General features: G+C 45.3%; 1 protein-coding gene across 4 annotated transcripts in view; it reads right to left on the bottom strand.

Moving 5' to 3' along the window:
* The window catches only part of EBF1 (EBF transcription factor 1), a 315,242-nt gene that overhangs the window by 52,014 nt on the left and 242,939 nt on the right, over positions 1-20,289 (bottom strand). For 2 of the 4 annotated variants that reach the window (XM_075274868.1, XM_075274870.1), the window contains exon 9: positions 14,041-14,174. In XM_075274868.1, the coding sequence (XP_075130969.1) occupies positions 14,041-14,174 (134 nt within the window). The remainder of the gene's footprint in view (positions 1-14,040; positions 14,175-20,289) is intronic. The other 2 variants (XM_075274869.1, XM_075274871.1) reach the window with 1 other exon arrangement.

Here is a 20,289-nt window from a genome sequence, read left to right as displayed (position 1 = left end):
AGGGGCAGATGTAGGGGGGCAGTTAAACTGAATGCACATGGAGGGGGACATTAAACTAGGGGGCAGATGGAGGGTGACATTAAACTGGGGCAGCTGGAGGAGGATATTAAACCATGGGGGGTAGCTGGAGGGGGGACATGTCTGCCTCTAGTTGCCCCCAGTTTAATGTCCCCTCTAGTTTCTGCTGGTTTATACTGGGGCACCAGGAGAGGGACTTAATACTGTGGGACATTTGGAGGGAAATGTTGTAATGTGGGGGTGTATAATGTTAGGGTGACTGTAGGAGGATTTTACTTTGTGGGGCACATGGAAAAATGATTGAGAATGGGCGGCGTCAGTGGAGAAGTGGGTGGAGGTAAATTTGCTGCGGTGCGCATGGCCCTCTAGAACCGTTACAATTTCTTATGTGGCCCCATGGGAAAATTAATTGCCCACCCCTGGTCTAGAGTATACTTGCCTACTGTCTTCAATTTGCTAAGACTGTCCCAAATTTTAGAAAACAATGTCTCAGTAACGTATGTCTGAAAAGGAACAGGGTTCCAGAATTACTCGTAAAAAGTTTTTGGGTGGTCCCAGAGACAGAACTCCCATATTTTGCCCACTGAAATGTTTTTGGGTATTCTACAGACATTGAGCATATGCCCCTGGTGCCAGGTGCTAGCAATGGCATCTACATGTTGTAGTAGGTTCCCAGTCTTGAGGGAAGGCTTAAAGGACTGCCATGCTTCTTAGTCCTAGTGACTGGAGGAGTTCTTTACTAAGAAACCCTTCGATTCTTCAAAGCTGCACATACTATAAAGTAGTTGTCTCAATAGGATCACATAACCTTTACCTATACTTGCCTTTAGCTATCCTTCAGAAATCTCTCAGTGAAGGTTAAAAAGACTACTGTTTGGCAGCATCCCCTTCTAGTCATAGTGACTGGTGGAGGTTTTGGCTTAGGGACCTTTTCTATAGTGCAAAACTGCACATAACCGATAAAGTAGTTGCCTCAGTAGGAGCCTCCATAACCTTTAAGTATCCTTTAGAAATCACTGAAAGGCTAGAGGGACTGCTGCTCCTTTCTAGTCCTAGCGACTGGTGGAGGTTTTGACATAGAGACTAGAGATGAGCGAACACTAAAATGTTCGAGGTTCGAAATTCGATTCGAACAGCCGCTCAATGTTCGTGTGTTCGAACGGGTTTCGAACCCCATTATAGTCTATGGGGAACAGATACTCGTTAAGGGGGAAACCCAAATCCGTGTCTGGAGGGTCACCAAGTCCACTATGACACCCCAGGAAATGATGCCAACACCTCTGGAATGACACTGGGACAGCAGGGGAAGCATGTCTGGGGGCATCTAACACACCAAAGACCCTCTATTACCCCAACATCACAGCCTAACAACTACACACTTTACACACTCAATACCACCTCTCTGACAGTAGGAAAACACCTTGAAACATGTGTATTTGGCACTTGCAGTGAGGAGAGCTTGTCACCAGCAGTGAATTTGGCCCTTGTAGTAAGTTGAGGTTGGCACCAACATTTGTTTTGAAAATCAGGGTGGATTGAGCCTCTAACCAGCAGAGTTTGGGCAAATTCATGGTGGAGGGAGCCTCTAAAAACCCCAGTTTGGACCAATTCATGGTGGAGGGAGCCTCTAACCAGCCCAGTTTGGGCAAATTCATGGTGGAGGGAGCCTCTAAAAAACCCAGTTTGGACCAATTCATGGTGGAGGGAGCCTCTAACCAGCCCAGTTTGGGCAAATTCATGGTGGAGGGAGCCTCTAACCAGCCCAGTTTGGACCAATTAATGGTGGAGGGAGCCTCTAACCAGCCCAGTTTGGACCAATTAATGGTGGAGGGAGCCTCTAACCACCCCAGTTTGGACCAATTCATGGTGGAGGGAGCCTCTAACCAGCCCAGTTTGGACCAATTCATGGTGGAGGGAGCCTCTAAAAAACCCAGTTTGGACCAATTCATGGTGGAGGGAGCCTCTAAACAGCCCAGTTTGGGCAAATTCATGGTGGAGGGAGCCTCTAAAAAACCCAGTTTGGACCAATTCATGGTGGAGGGAGCCTCTAACCAGCCCAGTTTGGACCAATTAATGGTGGAGGGAGCCTCTAAACAGCCAAGTTTGGACCAATTCATGGTGGAGGGAGCCTCTAAAAAACCCAGTTTGGACCAATTCATGGTGGAGGGAGCCTCTAAACAGCCCAGTTTGGGCAAATTCATGGTGGAGGGAGCCTCTAAAAAACCCAGTTTGGACCAATTCATGGTGGAGGGAGCCTCTAACCAGCCCAGTTTGGACCAATTAATGGTGGAGGGAGCCTCTAAACAGCCAAGTTTGGACCAATTCATGGTGGAGGGAGCCTCTAAAAACCCCAGTTTGGACCAATTCATGGTGGAGGGAGCCTCTAACCAGCCCAGTTTGGACCAATTAATGGTGGAGGGAGCCTCTAACCACCCCAGTTTGGACCAATTCATGGTGGAGGGAGCCTCTAAAAACCCCAGTTTGGACCAATTCATGGTGGAGGGAGCCTCTAACCAGCCCAGTTTGGGCAAATTCATGGTGGAGGGAGCCTCTAAACAGCCCAGTTTGGGCAAATTCATGGTGGAGGGAGCCTCTAACCAGCCCAGTTTGGACCAATTAATGGTGGAGGGAGCCTCTAACCAGCCCAGTTTGGACCAATTAATGGTGGAGGGAGCCTCTAACCACCCCAGTTTGGACCAATTCATGGTGGAGGGAGCCTCTAAAAACCCCAGTTTGGACCAATTCATGGTGGAGGGAGCCTCTAAAAACCCCAGTTTGGACCAATTCATGGTGGAGGGAGCCTCTAACCAGCCCAGTTTGGGCAAATTCATGGTGGAGGGAGCCTCTAAACAGCCCAGTTTGGGCAAATTCATGGTGGAGGGAGCCTCTAACCAGCCCAGTTTGGACCAATTAATGGTGGAGGGAGCCTCTAACCAGCCCAGTTTGGACCAATTAATGGTGGAGGGAGCCTCTAACCACCCCAGTTTGGACCAATTCATGGTGGAGGGAGCCTCTAACCAGCCCAGTTTGGGCAAATTCATGGTGGAGGGAGCCTCTAAACAGCCCAGTTTGGGCAAATTCATGGTGGAGGGAGCCTCTAACCAGCCCAGTTTGGACCAATTAATGGTGGAGGGAGCCTCTAACCAGCCCAGTTTGGACCAATTAATGGTGGAGGGAGCCTCTAACCAGCCCAGTTTGGACCAATTAATGGTGGAGGGAGCCTCTAACCACCCCAGTTTGGACCAATTCATGGTGGAGGGAGCCTCTAACCAGCCCAGTTTGGGCAAATTCATGGTGGAGGGAGCCTCTAACCAGCCCAGTTTGGACCAATTAATGGTGGAGGGAGCCTCTAACCAGCCCAGTTTGGACCAATTAATGGTGGAGGGAGCCTCTAACCACCCCAGTTTGGACCAATTCATGGTGGAGGGAGCCTCTAACCAGCCCAGTTTGGACCAATTCATGGTGGAGGGAGCCTCTAAAAAACCCAGTTTGGACCAATTCATGGTGGAGGGAGCCTCTAAACAGCCCAGTTTGGGCAAATTCATGGTGGAGGGAGCCTCTAAAAAACCCAGTTTGGACCAATTCATGGTGGAGGGAGCCTCTAACCAGCCCAGTTTGGACCAATTAATGGTGGAGGGAGCCTCTAAACAGCCAAGTTTGGACCAATTCATGGTGGAGGGAGCCTCTAAAAACCCCAGTTTGGACCAATTCATGGTGGAGGGAGCCTCTAACCAGCCCAGTTTGGACCAATTAATGGTGGAGGGAGCCTCTAACCAGCCCAGTTTGGACCAATTAATGGTGGAGGGAGCCTCTAACCACCCCAGTTTGGACCAATTCATGGTGGAGGGAGCCTCTAAACAGCCAAGTTTGGACCAATTCATGGTGAAGGGAGCCTCTAAAAACCCGTTTGGACCAATTCATGGTGGAGGGAGCCTCTAACCAGCCCAGTTTGGGCAAATTCATGGTGGAGGGAGCCTCTAAACAGCCCAGTTTGGGCAAATTCATGGTGGAGGGAGCCTCTAACCAGCCCAGTTTGGACCAATTAATGGTGGAGGGAGCCTCTAACCAGCCCAGTTTGGACCAATTCATGGTGGAGGGAGCCTCTAAACAGCCAAGTTTTGGGAAATTCATGGTGGAGGGAGCCTCTAACCAGCCCAGTTTGGACCAATTCATGGTGGAGGGAGCCTCTAAAAAACCCAGTTTGGACCAATTCATGGTGGAGGGAGCCTCTAAACAGCCCAGTTTGGGCAAATTCATGGTGGAGGGAGCCTCTAACCAGCCCAGTTTGGGCAAATTCATGGTGGAGGGAGCCTCTAACCAGCCCAGTTTGGACCAATTAATGGTGGAGGGAGCCTCTAACCAGCCCAGTTTGGACCAATTAATGGTGGAGGGAGCCTCTAACCAGCCCAGTTTGGACCAATTCATGGTGGAGGGAGCCTCTAACCAGCCCAGTTTGGACCAATTAATGGTGGAGGGAGCCTCTAAACAGCCAAGTTTTGGGAAATTCATGGTGGAGGGAGCCTCTAACCAGCCCAGTTTGGACCAATTAATGGTGGAGGGAGCCTCTAACCAGCCCAGTTTGGACCAATTCATGGTGGAGGGAGCCTCTAAACAGCCCAGTTTGGGCAAATTCATGGTGGAAGGAGCCTCTAACCAGCAGAGTTGTGGGAAAGCAGGGTGGAGGGAGCCTCTAACCAGCAGAGTTGGTGGAAATCAGGGTGGAGGGAGCCTCTAACCAGCAGAGTTGGGGGAAATCATGTTGGAGGGAGCCTAGTATTAGCAGAATTGTGCAACGCTTATGGTGGATGAGTATGAGGATGCGGAGGAATTGGAGAGGTTGAGTACAGACATGGAGTTTCATGTTGGGGTGCTTTACACAGGTGGGCACAAAAATGACGGCTCTACCCAGTGGTGGTTCATTTTTATCAAAGTGAGCCGGTCGGCACTCTCAGCTGACAGACGGGTGCGCTTGTCAGTGATGATGCCACCGGCTGCACTGAACACCCTCTCAGATAGGACGCTGGCGGCAGGACAGGACAGCACCTCCAAGGCATATAGGGCAAGTTCAAGCCACAGGTCCAACTTCGACACCCAATACGTGTAGGGCGCAGAGGGGTCGGAGAGGACAGGGCTGTGGTCGGAAAGGTATTCCCGCAACATGCGCCTATACTTCTCACGCCTGGTGACACTAGGACCCTCCGTGGCGGCACTTTGGCGAGGGGGTGCCATCAAGGTGTCCCAGACCTTAGACAGTGTGCCCCTCGTTTGTGTGGACCGGTGAGAACTTGGTTGCCTACTGGAGGAACTGCCCTCCCTGCCGCCACTGTCACATGCTGGAAACATCTCCATCATATTCTGCACCAATTGCCTGTGGCAAGCATTGATGCGATTGGCCCTCCCCTCTACCGGAATAAAAGACGAGATGTTGTTTTTATACCGGGGGTCAAGGATAGCAAAGATCCAGTACTGGTTGTCCTCCATGATTTTGACAATACGCTTGTCGGTTGTAAAGCACCCCAACATGAACTCAGCCATGTCTGCCACAGTGTTAGTTGGCATGACTCCTCTGGCCCCACCGGAAAGTTCAATCTCCATTTCCTCCTCATCCTCCATGTCTACCCATCCGCGCTGCAACAATGGGACGATTCGAAGTTGCCCGGAAGCCTCCTGTATCACCATCACATCATCGGACAACTCTTCTTCCTCCTCCTCCTCCTCCTCCTCCTCCTCCATTAAACGCAGTGAAGCGGACAGATGTGTGGACCTACTCTCCAGCTGTGACGGATCGGATGCTATCCCTAACTCCTCTGTGTGATCTGAGTTATCCCTGATGTCAATCAGGGATTCTCTCAGAACACACAAGAGCGGGATTGTAAGGCTCACCATCGCATCCTCAGAGCTCACCCTCCTTGTGGACTCCTCAAAGACCCGTAGGATGTCACAAAGGTCTCTCATCCATGGCCACTCATGGATGTGAAACTGAGGCAGCTGACTTTGTGGCACCCTAGGGTTTTGTAGCTGGTATTCCATCAAAGGTCTCTGCTGCTCAACCACTCTATTCAACATCTGAAACGTTGAGTTCCAGCGTGTGGGGACGTCGCACAAAAGCCGGTGTTGTGGCACATGCAGGCGTTGCTGGAGAGATTTTAAGCTAGCAGCGGCTACTGTCGACTTGCGAAAGTGGGCGCACATGCGCCGCACTTTCACCAGTAGCTCTGGAACATTGGGGTAGCTCTTTAGGAAACGTTGCACCACTAGGTTGAAGACGTGGGCCAGGCATGGAACATGTTGGAGTCCGGCAAGCTCCAGAGCTGCTACCAGGTTCCGGCCGTTATCACAAACGACCATGCCTGGGCCCAGGTGCAGCGGCTCAAACCATATTGCCGTCTCATCGAGGAGGGCATCCCTCACCTCGGAGGCAGTGTGCTGTCTGTCCCCCAAGCTGATCAGCTTCAGCACAGCCTGCTGACGTCTACCAACGCCAGTGCTGCAACGTTTCCAACTCGTAGCTGGGGTCAATCTAACAGCGGAGGAGGAGGCGGTGGCGGAGGAGGAGGCGGTGGCGGAGGAGGAGGCGGTAGAGGAGGAGGAGGAGGGGGGTGTTCTTCTCGTGTCCCTGCCAGGAATGTTAGGCGGGGAGACGAGGTACACCGGGCCAGTTTGGGAAGCAGTCCCAGCCTCAACTACATTCACCCAGTGTGCCGTCAGTGAAATGTAGCGTCCCTGTCCGCATGCACTTGTCCACGCGTCGGTGGTCAAGTGGACCTTTGTGCAAAGCGCGGAACTAAGGGCCCGCCTGATGTTGAGTGACACGTGCTGGTGCAAGGCGGGGACGGCACACCGGGAGAAGTAGTGACGGCTAGGGACGGCATAGCGAGGTGCCGCAGTTGCCATCAGGTCCAGGAAGGCGGGAGTTTCAACAAGCCGGAACGCCAACATCTCCTGGGCCAGCAGTTTAGCGATGTTGGCGTTCAAGGCTTGCGCGTGTGGGTGGTTAGCAGTGTATTTCTGCCGCCGCTCCAATGTCTGAGAGATGGTGGGTTGTTGTAAAGAAACGCCTGATGGTGCCTTTGATGGTGCAGGAGAAGGAGATAAGACAGGACCAGGGGAGGATGAGGTAGAAGTCAACAAAGTGGCGGAGGCAGATGAAGTGGTGTCCTGGCTCGTCCTCTGGAGTGCATCGCCAGCACAGTCAGCAGTGGCAGTGGCAGAGGCAGAGGCAGAGGCAGTGGCAGTGGCGTGAACGGCAGGCGGCCTTTGTCCTGCCGTTGCTGCCTGCCACTGATTCCAGTGCTTGGATTCCAAATGACGGCGCATTGAAGTGGTGGACAGGTTGCTCTTCTCAGAGCCCCTAATCAATTTCGAGAGGCAAATTGTGCAGACAACACTATATCTGTCCTCGGCGCATTCCTTGAAAAAACTCCACACCTTCGAGAAACGTGCCCTCGAGGTGGGAGTTTTTCGGGGCTGGGTACGAACTGGAACATCTTGGGAGATTCCGGGTGTGGCCTGGCTTCGCCTAAGCTGCTGACCTCTGCCTCTGCCTCTAGCTACCCTTTTTGGTGCTGCACCTGCCTCAACATCCACACTACTTTCCCCGCTTGACATCCCCCCTGTCCAGGTCGGGTCAGTGTCCTCATCATCCACCACTTCCTCTTCCAACTCCTGTCTCATCTCCTCCTCCCGCACAATGCGCCAGTCAACTGGATGCCCTGACGGCAACTGCGTCACATCATCGTCGATGAGGGTGGGTTGCTGGTCATCCACCACCAAATCGAACGGAGATGGAGGAGACTCTAGTGTTTGAGCATCTGGACACAGATGCTCCTCTGTTAGGTTCGTGGAATCGTGACGTGGAGAGGCAGGTTGAGGGACAATGAAAGGAGCGGAGAACAGCTCTGGGGAGCAGGGACAGTTTGGGTTATTGTTCTGTAAAGCTTCGGAATTTTGGGAGGAAGGAAGACAAGACTGTTGGGTAATAGGAGGAGAGGAGGCAGAGTCTGACTGGCTGCTGGACAATGTGCTGTAAGCGTTCTCTGACAGCCATTGCAAGACCTGTTCCTGGTTCTCGGGCCTACTAAGGTTTGTACCCTGCAGTTTAGTTAATGTGGCAAGCAACCCTGGCACTGTGGAGTGGCGCAATGCTTGCTGCCCCACAGGAGTAGGCACGGGACGCCCTGTGGCTTCACTGCTACCTTGCTCCCCAGAACCATTCCCCCGACCTCGCCCACGGCCTCGTCCACGTCCCTTTCCGGGAGCCTTGCGCATTTTGAATTCCTAGTTAGAAATTGGCACTGTATACCAGTAGTAAAAATTGTGGGTGCACGTAACCCCAATATATTCTTTGAATTCCCAGTCAGACACTGGCACTATATGGCAGTAGCAAGAAATGAGGGTATTTGTATTCCCAATATATTCTTTGAATTCCCAGTCAGACAATGGCACTGTATACCAGTAGTAAAAATTGTGGGTGCACGTAACCCCAATATATTCTTTGAATTCCCAGTCAGACACTGGCACTATATGGCAGTAGCAAGAAATGAGGGTATTTGTATTCCCAATATATTCTTTGAATTCCCAGTCAGACAATGGCACTGTATACCAGTAGTAAAAATTGTGGGTGCACGTAACCCCAATATATTCTTTGAATTACCAGTCAGACACTGGCACTATATGGCAGTAGCAAGAAATGAGGGTATTTGTATTCCCAATATATTCTTTGAATTCCCAGTCAGACAATGGCACTGTATACCAGTAGTAAAAATTGTGGGTGCACGTAACCCCAATATATTCTTTGAATTCCCAGTCAGACACTGGCACTATATGGCAGTAGCAAGAAATGAGGGTATTTGTATTCCCAATATATTCTTTGAATTCCCAGTCAGACAATGGCACTGTATACCAGTAGTAAAAATTGTGGGTGCACGTAACCCCAATATATTCTTTGAATTCCCAGTCAGACACTGGCACTATATGGCAGTAGCAAGAAATGAGGGTATTTGTATTCCCAATATATTCTTTGAATTCCCAGTCAGACAATGGCACTGTATACCAGTAGTAAAAATTGTGGGTGCACGTAACCCCAATATATTCTTTGAATTCCCAGTCAGACACTGGCACTATATGGCAGTAGCAAGAAATGAGGGTATTTGTATTCCCAATATATTCTTTGAATTCCCAGTCAGACAATGGCACTGTATACCAGTAGTAAAAATTGTGGGTGCACGTAACCCCAATATATTCTTTGAATTCCCAGTCAGACACTGGCACTATATGGCAGTAGCAAGAAATGAGGGTATTTGTATTCCCAATATATTCTTTGAATTCCCAGTCAGACAATGGCACTGTATACCAGTAGTAAAAATTGTGGGTGCACGTAACCCCAATATATTCTTTGAATTCCCAGTCAGACACTGGCACTATATGGCAGTAGCAAGAAATGAGGGTATTTGTATTCCCAATATATTCTTTGAATTCCCAGTCAGACAATGGCACTGTATACCAGTAGTAAAAATTGTGGGTGCACGTAACCCCAATATATTCTTTGAATTACCAGTCAGACACTGGCACTATATGGCAGTAGCAAGAAATGAGGGTATTTGTATTCCCAATATATTCTTTGAATTCCCAGTCAGACAATGGCACTGTATACCAGTAGTAAAAATTGTGGGTGCACGTAACCCCAATATATTCTTTGAATTCCCAGTCAGACACTGGCACTATATGGCAGTAGCAAGAAATGAGGGTATTTGTATTCCCAATATATTCTTTGAATTCCCAGTCAGACAATGGCACTGTATACCAGTAGTAAAAATTGTGGGTGCACGTAACCCCAATATATTCTTTGAATTCCCAGTCAGACACTGGCACTATATGGCAGTAGCAAGAAATGAGGGTATTTGTATTCCCAATATATTCTTTGAATTCCCAGTCAGACAATGGCACTGTATACCAGTAGTAAAAATTGTGGGTGCACGTAACCCCAATATATTCTTTGAATTCCCAGTCAGACACTGGCACTATATGGCAGTAGCAAGAAATGAGGGTATTTGTATTCCCAATATATTCTTTGAATTCCCAGTCAGACAATGGCACTGTATACCAGTAGTAAAAATTGTGGGTGCACGTAACCCCAATATATTCTTTGAATTCCCAGTCAGACACTGGCACTATATGGCAGTAGCAAGAAATGAGGGTATTTGTATTCCCAATATATTCTTTGAATTCCCAGTCAGACAATGGCACTGTATACCAGTAGTAAAAATTGTGGGTGCACGTAACCCCAATATATTCTTTGAATTCCCAGTCAGACACTGGCACTATATGGCAGTAGCAAGAAATGAGGGTATTTGTATTCCCAATATATTCTTTGAATTCCCAGTCAGACAATGGCACTGTATACCAGTAGTAAAAATTGTGGGTGCACGTAACCCCAATATATTCTTTGAATTCCCAGTCAGACACTGGCACTATATGGCAGTAGCAAGAAATGAGGGTATTTGTATTCCCAATATATTCTTTGAATTCCCAGTCAGACAATGGCACTGTATACCAGTAGTAAAAATTGTGGGTGCACGTAACCCCAATATATTCTTTGAATTACCAGTCAGACACTGGCACTATATGGCAGTAGCAAGAAATGAGGGTATTTGTATTCCCAATATATTCTTTGAATTCCCAGTCAGACAATGGCACTGTATACCAGTAGTAAAAATTGTGGGTGCACGTAACCCCAATATATTCTTTGAATTCCCAGTCAGACACTGGCACTATATGGCAGTAGCAAGAAATGAGGGTATTTGTATTCCCAATATATTCTTTGAATTCCCAGTCAGACAATGGCACTGTATACCAGTAGTAAAAATTGTGGGTGCACGTAACCCCAATATATTCTTTGAATTCCCAGTCAGACACTGGCACTATATGGCAGTAGCAAGAAATGAGGGTATTTGTATTCCCAATATATTCTTTGAATTCCCAGTCAGACAATGGCACTGTATACCAGTAGTAAAAATTGTGGGTGCACGTAACCCCAATATATTCTTTGAATTCCCAGTCAGACACTGGCACTATATGGCAGTAGCAAGAAATGAGGGTATTTGTATTCCCAATATATTCTTTGAATTCCCAGTCAGACAATGGCACTGTATACCAGTAGTAAAAATTGTGGGTGCACGTAACCCCAATATATTCTTTGAATTCCCAGTCAGACACTGGCACTATATGGCAGTAGCAAGAAATGAGGGTATTTGTATTCCCAATATATTCTTTGAATTCCCAGTCAGACAATGGCACTGTATACCAGTAGTAAAAATTGTGGGTGCACGTAACCCCAATATATTCTTTGAATTCCCAGTCAGACACTGGCACTATATGGCAGTAGCAAGAAATGAGGGTATTTGTATTCCCAATATATTCTTTGAATTCCCAGTCAGACAATGGCACTGTATACCAGTAGTAAAAATTGTGGGTGCACGTAACCCCAATATATTCTTTGAATTCCCAGTCAGACACTGGCACTATATGGCAGTAGCAAGAAATGAGGGTATTTGTATTCCCAATATATTCTTTGAATTCCCAGTCAGACAATGGCACTGTATACCAGTAGTAAAAATTGTGGGTGCACGTAACCCCAATATATTCTTTGAATTCCCAGTCAGACACTGGCACTATATGGCAGTAGCAAGAAATGAGGGTATTTGTATTCCCAATATATTCTTTGAATTCCCAGTCAGACAATGGCACTGTATACCAGTAGTAAAAATTGTGGGTGCACGTAACCCCAATATATTCTTTGAATTCCCAGTCAGACACTGGCACTATATGGCAGTAGCAAGAAATGAGGGTATTTGTATTCCCAATATATTCTTTGAATTCCCAGTCAGACAATGGCACTGTATACCAGTAGTAAAAATTGTGGGTGCACGTAACCCCAATATATTCTTTGAATTCCCAGTCAGACACTGGCACTATATGGCAGTAGCAAGAAATGAGGGTATTTGTATTCCCAATATATTCTTTGAATTCCCAGTCAGACAATGGCACTGTATACCAGTAGTAAAAATTGTGGGTGCACGTAACCCCAATATATTCTTTGAATTCCCAGTCAGACACTGGCACTATATGGCAGTAGCAAGAAATGAGGGTATTTGTATTCCCAATATATTCTTTGAATTCCCAGTCAGACAATGGCACTGTATACCAGTAGTAAAAATTGTGGGTGCACGTAACCCCAATATATTCTTTGAATTCCCAGTCAGACACTGGCACTATATGGCAGTAGCAAGAAATGAGGGTATTTGTATTCCCAATATATTCTTTGAATTCCCAGTCAGACAATGGCACTGTATACCAGTAGTAAAAATTGTGGGTGTATATAGCCCCAATTCTATTGCTAGGGGACTTGCAGGGTATTTCTGGGGTGAAGGTGGGGGGGCACACCGTTGGAACGGGTATCGGGGTATATATCGGGTATACGGGAATACACTGACAGTGTATTCCATTCAGGATCCTGGGAAAGCTGGGTTGCGGCGATTGAGCCCGTCAGTGCCACGTTACACTGACAAGCTTCTCCCTGGAATTTAGCTCTTACAAGAGCTGTTGGTTGTCTTCTCCTTCCTATCCTAGCCTGTCCCTGCCTACCCAGAATCTAAGCCCTAGCTAGCTGGACGGAAACCTCCGTCCTCGGTGAATTGCAAGCTCAGAATGACGCGAAGCTGGGCGTCGCTGTTCTTTTAAATTAGAGGTCACATGTTTTCGGCAGCCAATGGGTTTTGCCTACTTTTTTCAACGTCACCGGTGTCGTAGTTCCTGTCCCACCTACCCTGCGCTGTTATTGGAGCAAAAAAGGCGCCAGGGAAGGTGGGAGGGGAATCGAGTAATGGCGCACTTTACCACGCGGTGTTCGATTCGATTCGAACATGCCGAACAGCCTAATATCCGATCGAACATGAGTTCGATAGAACACTGTTCGCTCATCTCTAATAGAGACCTTTCCGATAGTCCAAAATTGCACGTAACCTATAAAGTATTTGCCTCAGTAGGATTATAGTCATCTGTATAACCTTCACTATCCCCTAGAAATTTTGGAGTGAAACTCAAAGGGGCTACTGCTCAGCACTTTCTTCTAGTCCTAGTGACTGGTGGAGGTGTTGGCTAAGGGATTGTTTTGATAGTCCAAAACTGCACATAACCTAGAAAGTGATTGTCTTAGTAGGATCATGGTCACCTTCATAATCTTCAGCTATCCCTAGAAATCTCTGAATGAAGGCTAACAGGACTACTGCTCAGCTTTAAGACCTAATGACTGGTGGAGGTCTTAGCTAAGGGATCCTTCTGATGGTCTAAAGTTGCACATGAGCTACAAAGTCTCAGTAGAAGCTTTCAGAACCTTTAGCTACTGTTTAGAAACCTCTGAATGAAGACTAAAAGAACTTGGGTAACTTCTAATCCTAGCAACTGCTAGAAGTCTTATCTAAGAGACTTTATGATTGTCCAAATTTTTACATAATCTATAAAGTCGTTATCTCAGAGACATTGCAGTTGTTTTTTATAACCTTCAGCTATCCCCCTTGAAATCTGAGTGAAGGTTAAAAAGACTTCCACTCCATTCTAGTCTTAGTGACCGGTGGAGGTCTTCGCTATAACCTTTATATACACATAACCTTTAAAGTAGTTATCAATAACTTGTCTAATCCCAAATGTGGAGGTAGCCATAGTCATTAAATGTTTTCCTCATACTGCATAGTTGCCAATATCCCAGGTCTTCGCAGCTGCTGGACCACAAATTTTCAGCACAATGGTCATTTCTATGGATTTATAAAATATGATTTACTAATCGCGCCTCTTAGAGGTCATAAAGTGAGAGCAGATAACACTTTCCATCACTCAGAACTTAACGCAACCTAAGGATCTGTGTGGACTATAACATTCCACGTAGTACGTCTACATTCTCCTGGTGGTTCTGTTTTATATGCCCCCCCCCCACCAGTCATTTTCTAATAACCCTTAGGAAACACCTACCTCACTCCAGACCAGCATGGTGCCGAATATGACCTGTAAGCCATCAAAGAAGTTGTCTCCTATGATGATGACGGTAGCGCCTCCAGTGGTCCATCCTTCGCTTGGACTGATTGCTTTGATACACGGTGTAGCTGCTTTTCACAAGACAAGAATGGAGAGAAAGATGCGTTGCATTATTATACCGACTAAAGTCTTTGTATAGTAAGACATTCACATCTACATTGTAAAAGGCGCACTTTATGATGAGTGACATATACATATCATAGATATACCAAATAGATAGATAGTAGACAGTAGATAAATAAAGCTTAAAGCATTCCTAGAATTATAAAAACCACTTTTCATAAGTGAATAGTAGAGGTGAATATAAAAAACTTTGTAATGTGTTTTATTAAAGAAATATGTTTTCTTCTCCATTTGTCAGGCTTCTCCTCCTTATCTTCACTCAGGCTATAATCGCTACAACATCTATCTCCCTACTCAGCCTCACACACAGAAGTCTATGGAGAGGAGAGGGGAAGGAGACAGCTAGTTAATTGATTTATTGTCTTATCTTCAAAGGTACAGCAATATCCGAACAGCTCTATCGCTCACAGTATAGCAGAGTTTGCTAGTTTCAGTTCTTTTTGTGTCTTTCCAGCAGCTTCTTCAACTTACCATAGACTTCTATGTCAAGAGTAACTCTGACTAATAAGTGGAGAAGGAAACAGATTTAATAACATTTTTCACAAAGTTTTTTTTAATATTCATCTGCACTAGATGTTTTATAATTGGAGGTACACTTTAAATAGATACTGTTGATGTAAGAAACTTCACAAACATCAACTGTATAAGCAAATACTATATAAGCAACTTTGTAATATTTCTTATTAGAGAAAAATGCTTTTCTCTCCACTTAGGCTCTTTCCTACACCCCTGCGTGCTAAACTGCTCAATACTCAGAATTCACCGCTAATGCTACGGTTACACCTGCGTTGAGTGACCATTTGGGAACTCAATCCCCCTGTGGAAAAAAACAGTCCTGCAAGCAGGACTTTTCACTCCGCACTACACCGATATTGCGTGGAAACTCAGGAGGCCCGATGGGGTTCGTGGGTTTCCGCAGGTAGGGCTTTTTAAGAAGATATGGTATTCCGTTATTCGGGTCCCCTAGCAGACCTGAAGAATGGAAACTTGAACACTAGGATAAATGTGTCTTGAGAAATTAGAAAAACAATTAGTTCATTTAGTTATCAGGTTACATGGCACCCATAGAAGTCTATGGAGAGGAGAAAGGGAAATGGGGAGGAAGACAGAGACAGAAAGGTATAGGATGGGTGAATATGTCTGTTTTTTGTTTTACACCCACCATGGCTGCCCCTGAGTTTGCTCCAACTCTTAGTGAACCCCTTTAACTTCCTTTAATGCATATTTTTCTTAAAAAAAAGCATTAACCCACTCAAGTAAATTAAAAGTTCCTCTGTAAACAAGGCCTAATATTTCAGCCATGATAAATGAGGCCTAGAGTAACTTGTGTTTTCTACCTTTAATATTGAATTACCCAGATGACAATGTGGTGAAATAACCTGTTTTCAAGGACTACATTTCGTGCCATTGTATTTGCTGGCACTGTACGGATCCATGAGGAGTTTCTAATGATGTGTCACTTGGGCCCGGCGAGGCACATTGTACAGTAATAAATAATTCTCCGGTAGTCGCCGGATAAATGTGCCGCCGCTTTTTTTTTTTGTTAAAACATCAGAGGAGAGCCCCCTCCTCTTCAATCTGTGACAATAACATGATTACAGCCACAATTTAGCATAATAGTCCTGAATAGCTGATAGCGTATTGGAGAGTTAAAATGGAAATTATCAAGTAGCTCCTCTTTGTTAAAATAATGATCACTTCACAAATAAAAGCTTTTATCCCAAATGTACCATGCAGCCGGAAAATGCTAATTTTATCCGTGATGGCTGGTGCCGTTTATTAAATATTACCATGCCCTGCCTGTTTAAGGACCCCTTCAGTGTGATGGCTTATGAAAGCCATGTAAATGTCATTTTGTCTCTCCTGCAGCTGATCTGGCGTGTTAGCGTTCCTACAAGGCATCATCAAAGGCCATGAGCCCAGGGATTTGTTAGGCAAATACCGACAAGTGCTAAAAATCTAACAGATTAAGTGGTTTACATTTCATTTATAGGATGTGAACTTTGTCTAGGGCACATGTAATATTTACTGGTGTGCAGGGAAGATATAGACAGCCAGGCCGCGATGATAGGGAAATTAAAAGGGGCTTAAATGGCGAACAAAGGAGTTTGGTGTGAAAATAAACATAATAAACAGTACTGTTCATTTAATCCGGCATCAACGGGACCTGGTAGGTTCCAGATTATCAGATATACAATTCACTTATAGTGGACAAAGTCTTCTAGAACTTTATTCGCATCTAAATAAGTGTTTTAGTCACAACTTTTATTTCCTTATGAAGCAAAGAAATATGGAGCATCTTTTCCTAAAATTCTGTGTTGTACAGATCCTCTGTTGCTCCTCGTGGAAATATATGAACAAGGGTGCATGCACACGATGTAACGCGGCACTGATTCTTGCACAATAACTCATGTAAGGATCAGCGCTGCAAAACAGAATCCCATTGACTTCAATGGGTTCCATTTAGCGCGCGTTACACATTGAAGTCAATGGGATTCTGTTTTGCAGTGCTGATCCTTACATGAGTTATTGTGCAAGAATCAGTGCCGCGATACATCGTGTGCATGCACCCCAGAATGACAACTGGGTGTTACCATTGCCCTTGTGAATGGGGACGTGTCCTCTGCAGAGACAGGTCTCCACCAACAAGGGGAATGGTAACATCCAATTGTCTACCTATCTATCTCTTATACTTACCAACATTTGGTACATTCTGTCCAGAAGAATGACATGCACATTATGTCCTGTAAATTTTCAGGTGGTCACATCCCAGTTCTTATGTCGTGGGCACGAAATGCCCTGGCCGTGACTTGCCTATCGAAAGTAACCAACACATGAAGCACCTAGTTACCTACAAAAGTGATTGCTTCCCTGGCAGAACAAGAGATTTACCTTCTCTCTCTCTCTCTCTCTCTCTCTCTCTCTCTCTCTATCTATCTATCATCTCTATGTATTTAGTTATCCATCCAGGGCATCACTTGATACGGGACAGATTTACTTGGACTTGTACTCTGGATTATCAGACTATATTCTGGATTATCAGACTGTCATCTAAACATCTAAAACACAAATTAAAATGTTAACATAAAATATTTTTCTTTCCGTCAAAAAATATTTTCTTAAAAATAATAAAAAAAACATCAAGCCAACAAACTTTATTTTTTATGTGTGACATGCAGTCCTTTTTACAGTCGTATTTTCAGGCAACTCCATAAAACCACCTCCACCTCGTACTTCTGAAGGATGCAGTTATTGCCATAAGATTATGTATTCCGCCGCTGATTCTCGGCACATATAAAATTTTTAAAACTTTGCTATCAGCATCAGAATCACAAACAGAGAAACTGTATCAGTGAAGTGTCATGTGTAATTGGATGTACCCAGCCCAATGACGGGCACTGCCAGCTCCACACACAGAGTAATCACACTTATGATGCAAAAGAAAACCTCTAATATCCTAAAAAAAATTTGCCAAATAAACCTTATTCTGCTGTCCACTGTTACTTTATATAGTAAAATTCAGATAATACTGAAAACTGCAACATCTATGCAGGAAAAATAAATATGAGGATTTCTAGATTATTGGATTCTATCTATCTATCTATCTATCTATCTATCTATCTATCTATCTATCTATCTATCTATCTATCTATCTATCTATCTGTGTCTGTCTCTCTGTCTGTCTATCTAATATATCTACAGTATGTCCTAGATACAACTTTAACCTACCAAGGCAAAAAAGTTTATTTGAAGGAATACTCCTGCAAAATTTCTGCACCATAATATGCCTAGTGGCTGCCCTGAGGGGTGAAACATGACACAGAGATTCTGTCTTTGGTTCTTTGAATTTGTATCTTGCTCCGCCCCTGAGGTTCCGAATTAAGCATTCAAGTCTTACTCTGAGTGTTCCTTTATAACTGAGTGCTCCCTGCCATGACTTTGCTGTCCAGAGACAAGAATCCTGAAGTGTTTATTCATACTATGTGTGAAAGAGCAACAACTTATAAGGGTAATAAAATGTGTTTGGATCCAAACTTGGCTAAACCTATTTTGACAATCTAATACTGTCCTCTGAGGTTCTGGGCACAGAAGTGCTGATAGAGTAATAGGGGCCAAAAAACAAATACAGATCCCCTATTGATAGGGGTCAAGGGAGTCCAAACACTCAGACCTCCACCGATGCCAAAAACAGGGCTCAATCAAAACAGCAGCACTCATACCTCCATCAATCTTTAAGAGATACGTTTGCATCATGGTAACCCCCTTTATAGTCTCGGAAAACACATAAAGACTGAATTATGAGAGTCAACTTACATGCGTAGACAATTAAAGGGGATAGTCAGGATTTTTTTGTAATTATGGCCTGTACTTAGGATAATCCACAAATATCTGACACGTGAGAAGCCGACAGGTGTTCCCCACAAGGTTCCACTATACAGGGTCACTTCTGATGCCTGTATTAAATAGAGCACAGAGTCAGACACAGGTAGGTCCATACCCTGTATAGTAGCCCGACGCCAGTACTGGCTACTAAGTTGCAGAACTGGTGCCTGTCCACTATTCAGGGACCAGAACTTTCTGTGCCCAGGTTTGTGCTGTGCATAGTATGGCCATTGGAAGTGGCCCAGTACAGCTGATCTGTGAGGGGGCTGCCTATTGCTCCCCAGCTGATCATATATTTATGGCTGTAACCCAGCTTTCACCATCCCAGGAGTTATGCTATTATATGGCATATACAGTGTTGGCCAAAAGTATTGGCACCCCTGCAATCCTGTCAGATAATACTCAGTTTCTTCCAGAAAATGATTGCAAGCACAAACTCTTTGGTATTAATATCTTCATTTATTTTGCTTGCAATGAAAAAACACAAAAGAGAATGGAAAAAAAAAAGTCAAATCATTGATCATTTTACACAAAACTCCAAAAATGGGCCGGACAAAAGTATTGGCCCCCTCAGCCTAATACTTGGTAGCACAACCTTTAGACAAAATAACTGCGAACAACCGCTTCCGGTAACCATCAATGAGTTTCTTACAAGGCTCTGCTGGAATTTTAGACCATTCTTCTTTGGCAAACTGCTCCAGGTCCCTGAGATGTGAAGGTGCTTTCTCCAAACTGCCATTTTGAAACCTCTCCACAGGTGTTCTATGGGATTCAGGGCTGGACTCATTGCTGGCCACTTTACAAGTCTCCAGTGTTTTCTCTCAAACCATTTTCTAGAGCTTTTTGAAGTGTGTTTTGGGTCATTGTCCTGCTGGAAGACCCATGACCTCTGAGGGAGACCTAGCTTTCTCACACTGGGCCCTACATTATGCTGCCAGAGGTAGCAAAGCAACCCCAAAACATCAGGGAACCTCCGCCATGTTTGACTATAGGGACCGTGTTCTTTTCTTTGAAGGCCTCTTTTCTTTTTCCTGTAAACTCTATGTTGATGCCTTTTCCCAAAAAGCTCTACTTTTATCTCATCTGACCAGAGAACATTCTTCCAAAACGTTTTTGCTTTCTCAGGTAAGTTTTGGCAAACTCCAGCCTGGCTTTTTTATGTCTCTGGGTAAGAAGTGGCATCTTCCTGGGTATCCTACCATACAGTCCCTTCTCATTCAGACGCCGACGGATAGTGCGGGTTGACACTGTTGTACCCTCGGACTGCAGGGCAGCTTGAACTTGTTTGGATGTTAGTCGAGGTTCTTTATCCACCATCCGCACAATCCTGTGTTGAAATCTCTTAGCAATTTTTCTTTTCCGTCCACATCACACTGCGCACGGTAGACACAGGAACATTCAGGTCTTTTGGACTTGTAACCTTGAGATTGCTCATGCTTCCTCACAATTTTGCTTCTTAAGTCCTCAGACAGTTCTTTGGTCTTCTTTCTTTTTTCCATGCTCAATGTGGTACACACAAGGACACAGGACAGAGGTTGAGTCAACTTTAATCCATTTCAACTGGCTGAAAGTGTGATTTAGTTATTGCCACCACCTGTTAGGTGCCTCAGGTAAGTAACAGGTGCTGTTAATTACACAAATTAGAGAAGCATCACATGATTTTTCAAACAGTGCCAATAC

The sequence above is a fragment of the Leptodactylus fuscus genome, chromosome 5 (genome assembly GCF_031893055.1).
Source record: "Leptodactylus fuscus isolate aLepFus1 chromosome 5, aLepFus1.hap2, whole genome shotgun sequence".
Classification (NCBI taxonomy): domain Eukaryota; kingdom Metazoa; phylum Chordata; class Amphibia; order Anura; family Leptodactylidae; genus Leptodactylus; species Leptodactylus fuscus.
This window is presented reverse-complemented; position numbering and strand designations above follow the sequence as displayed.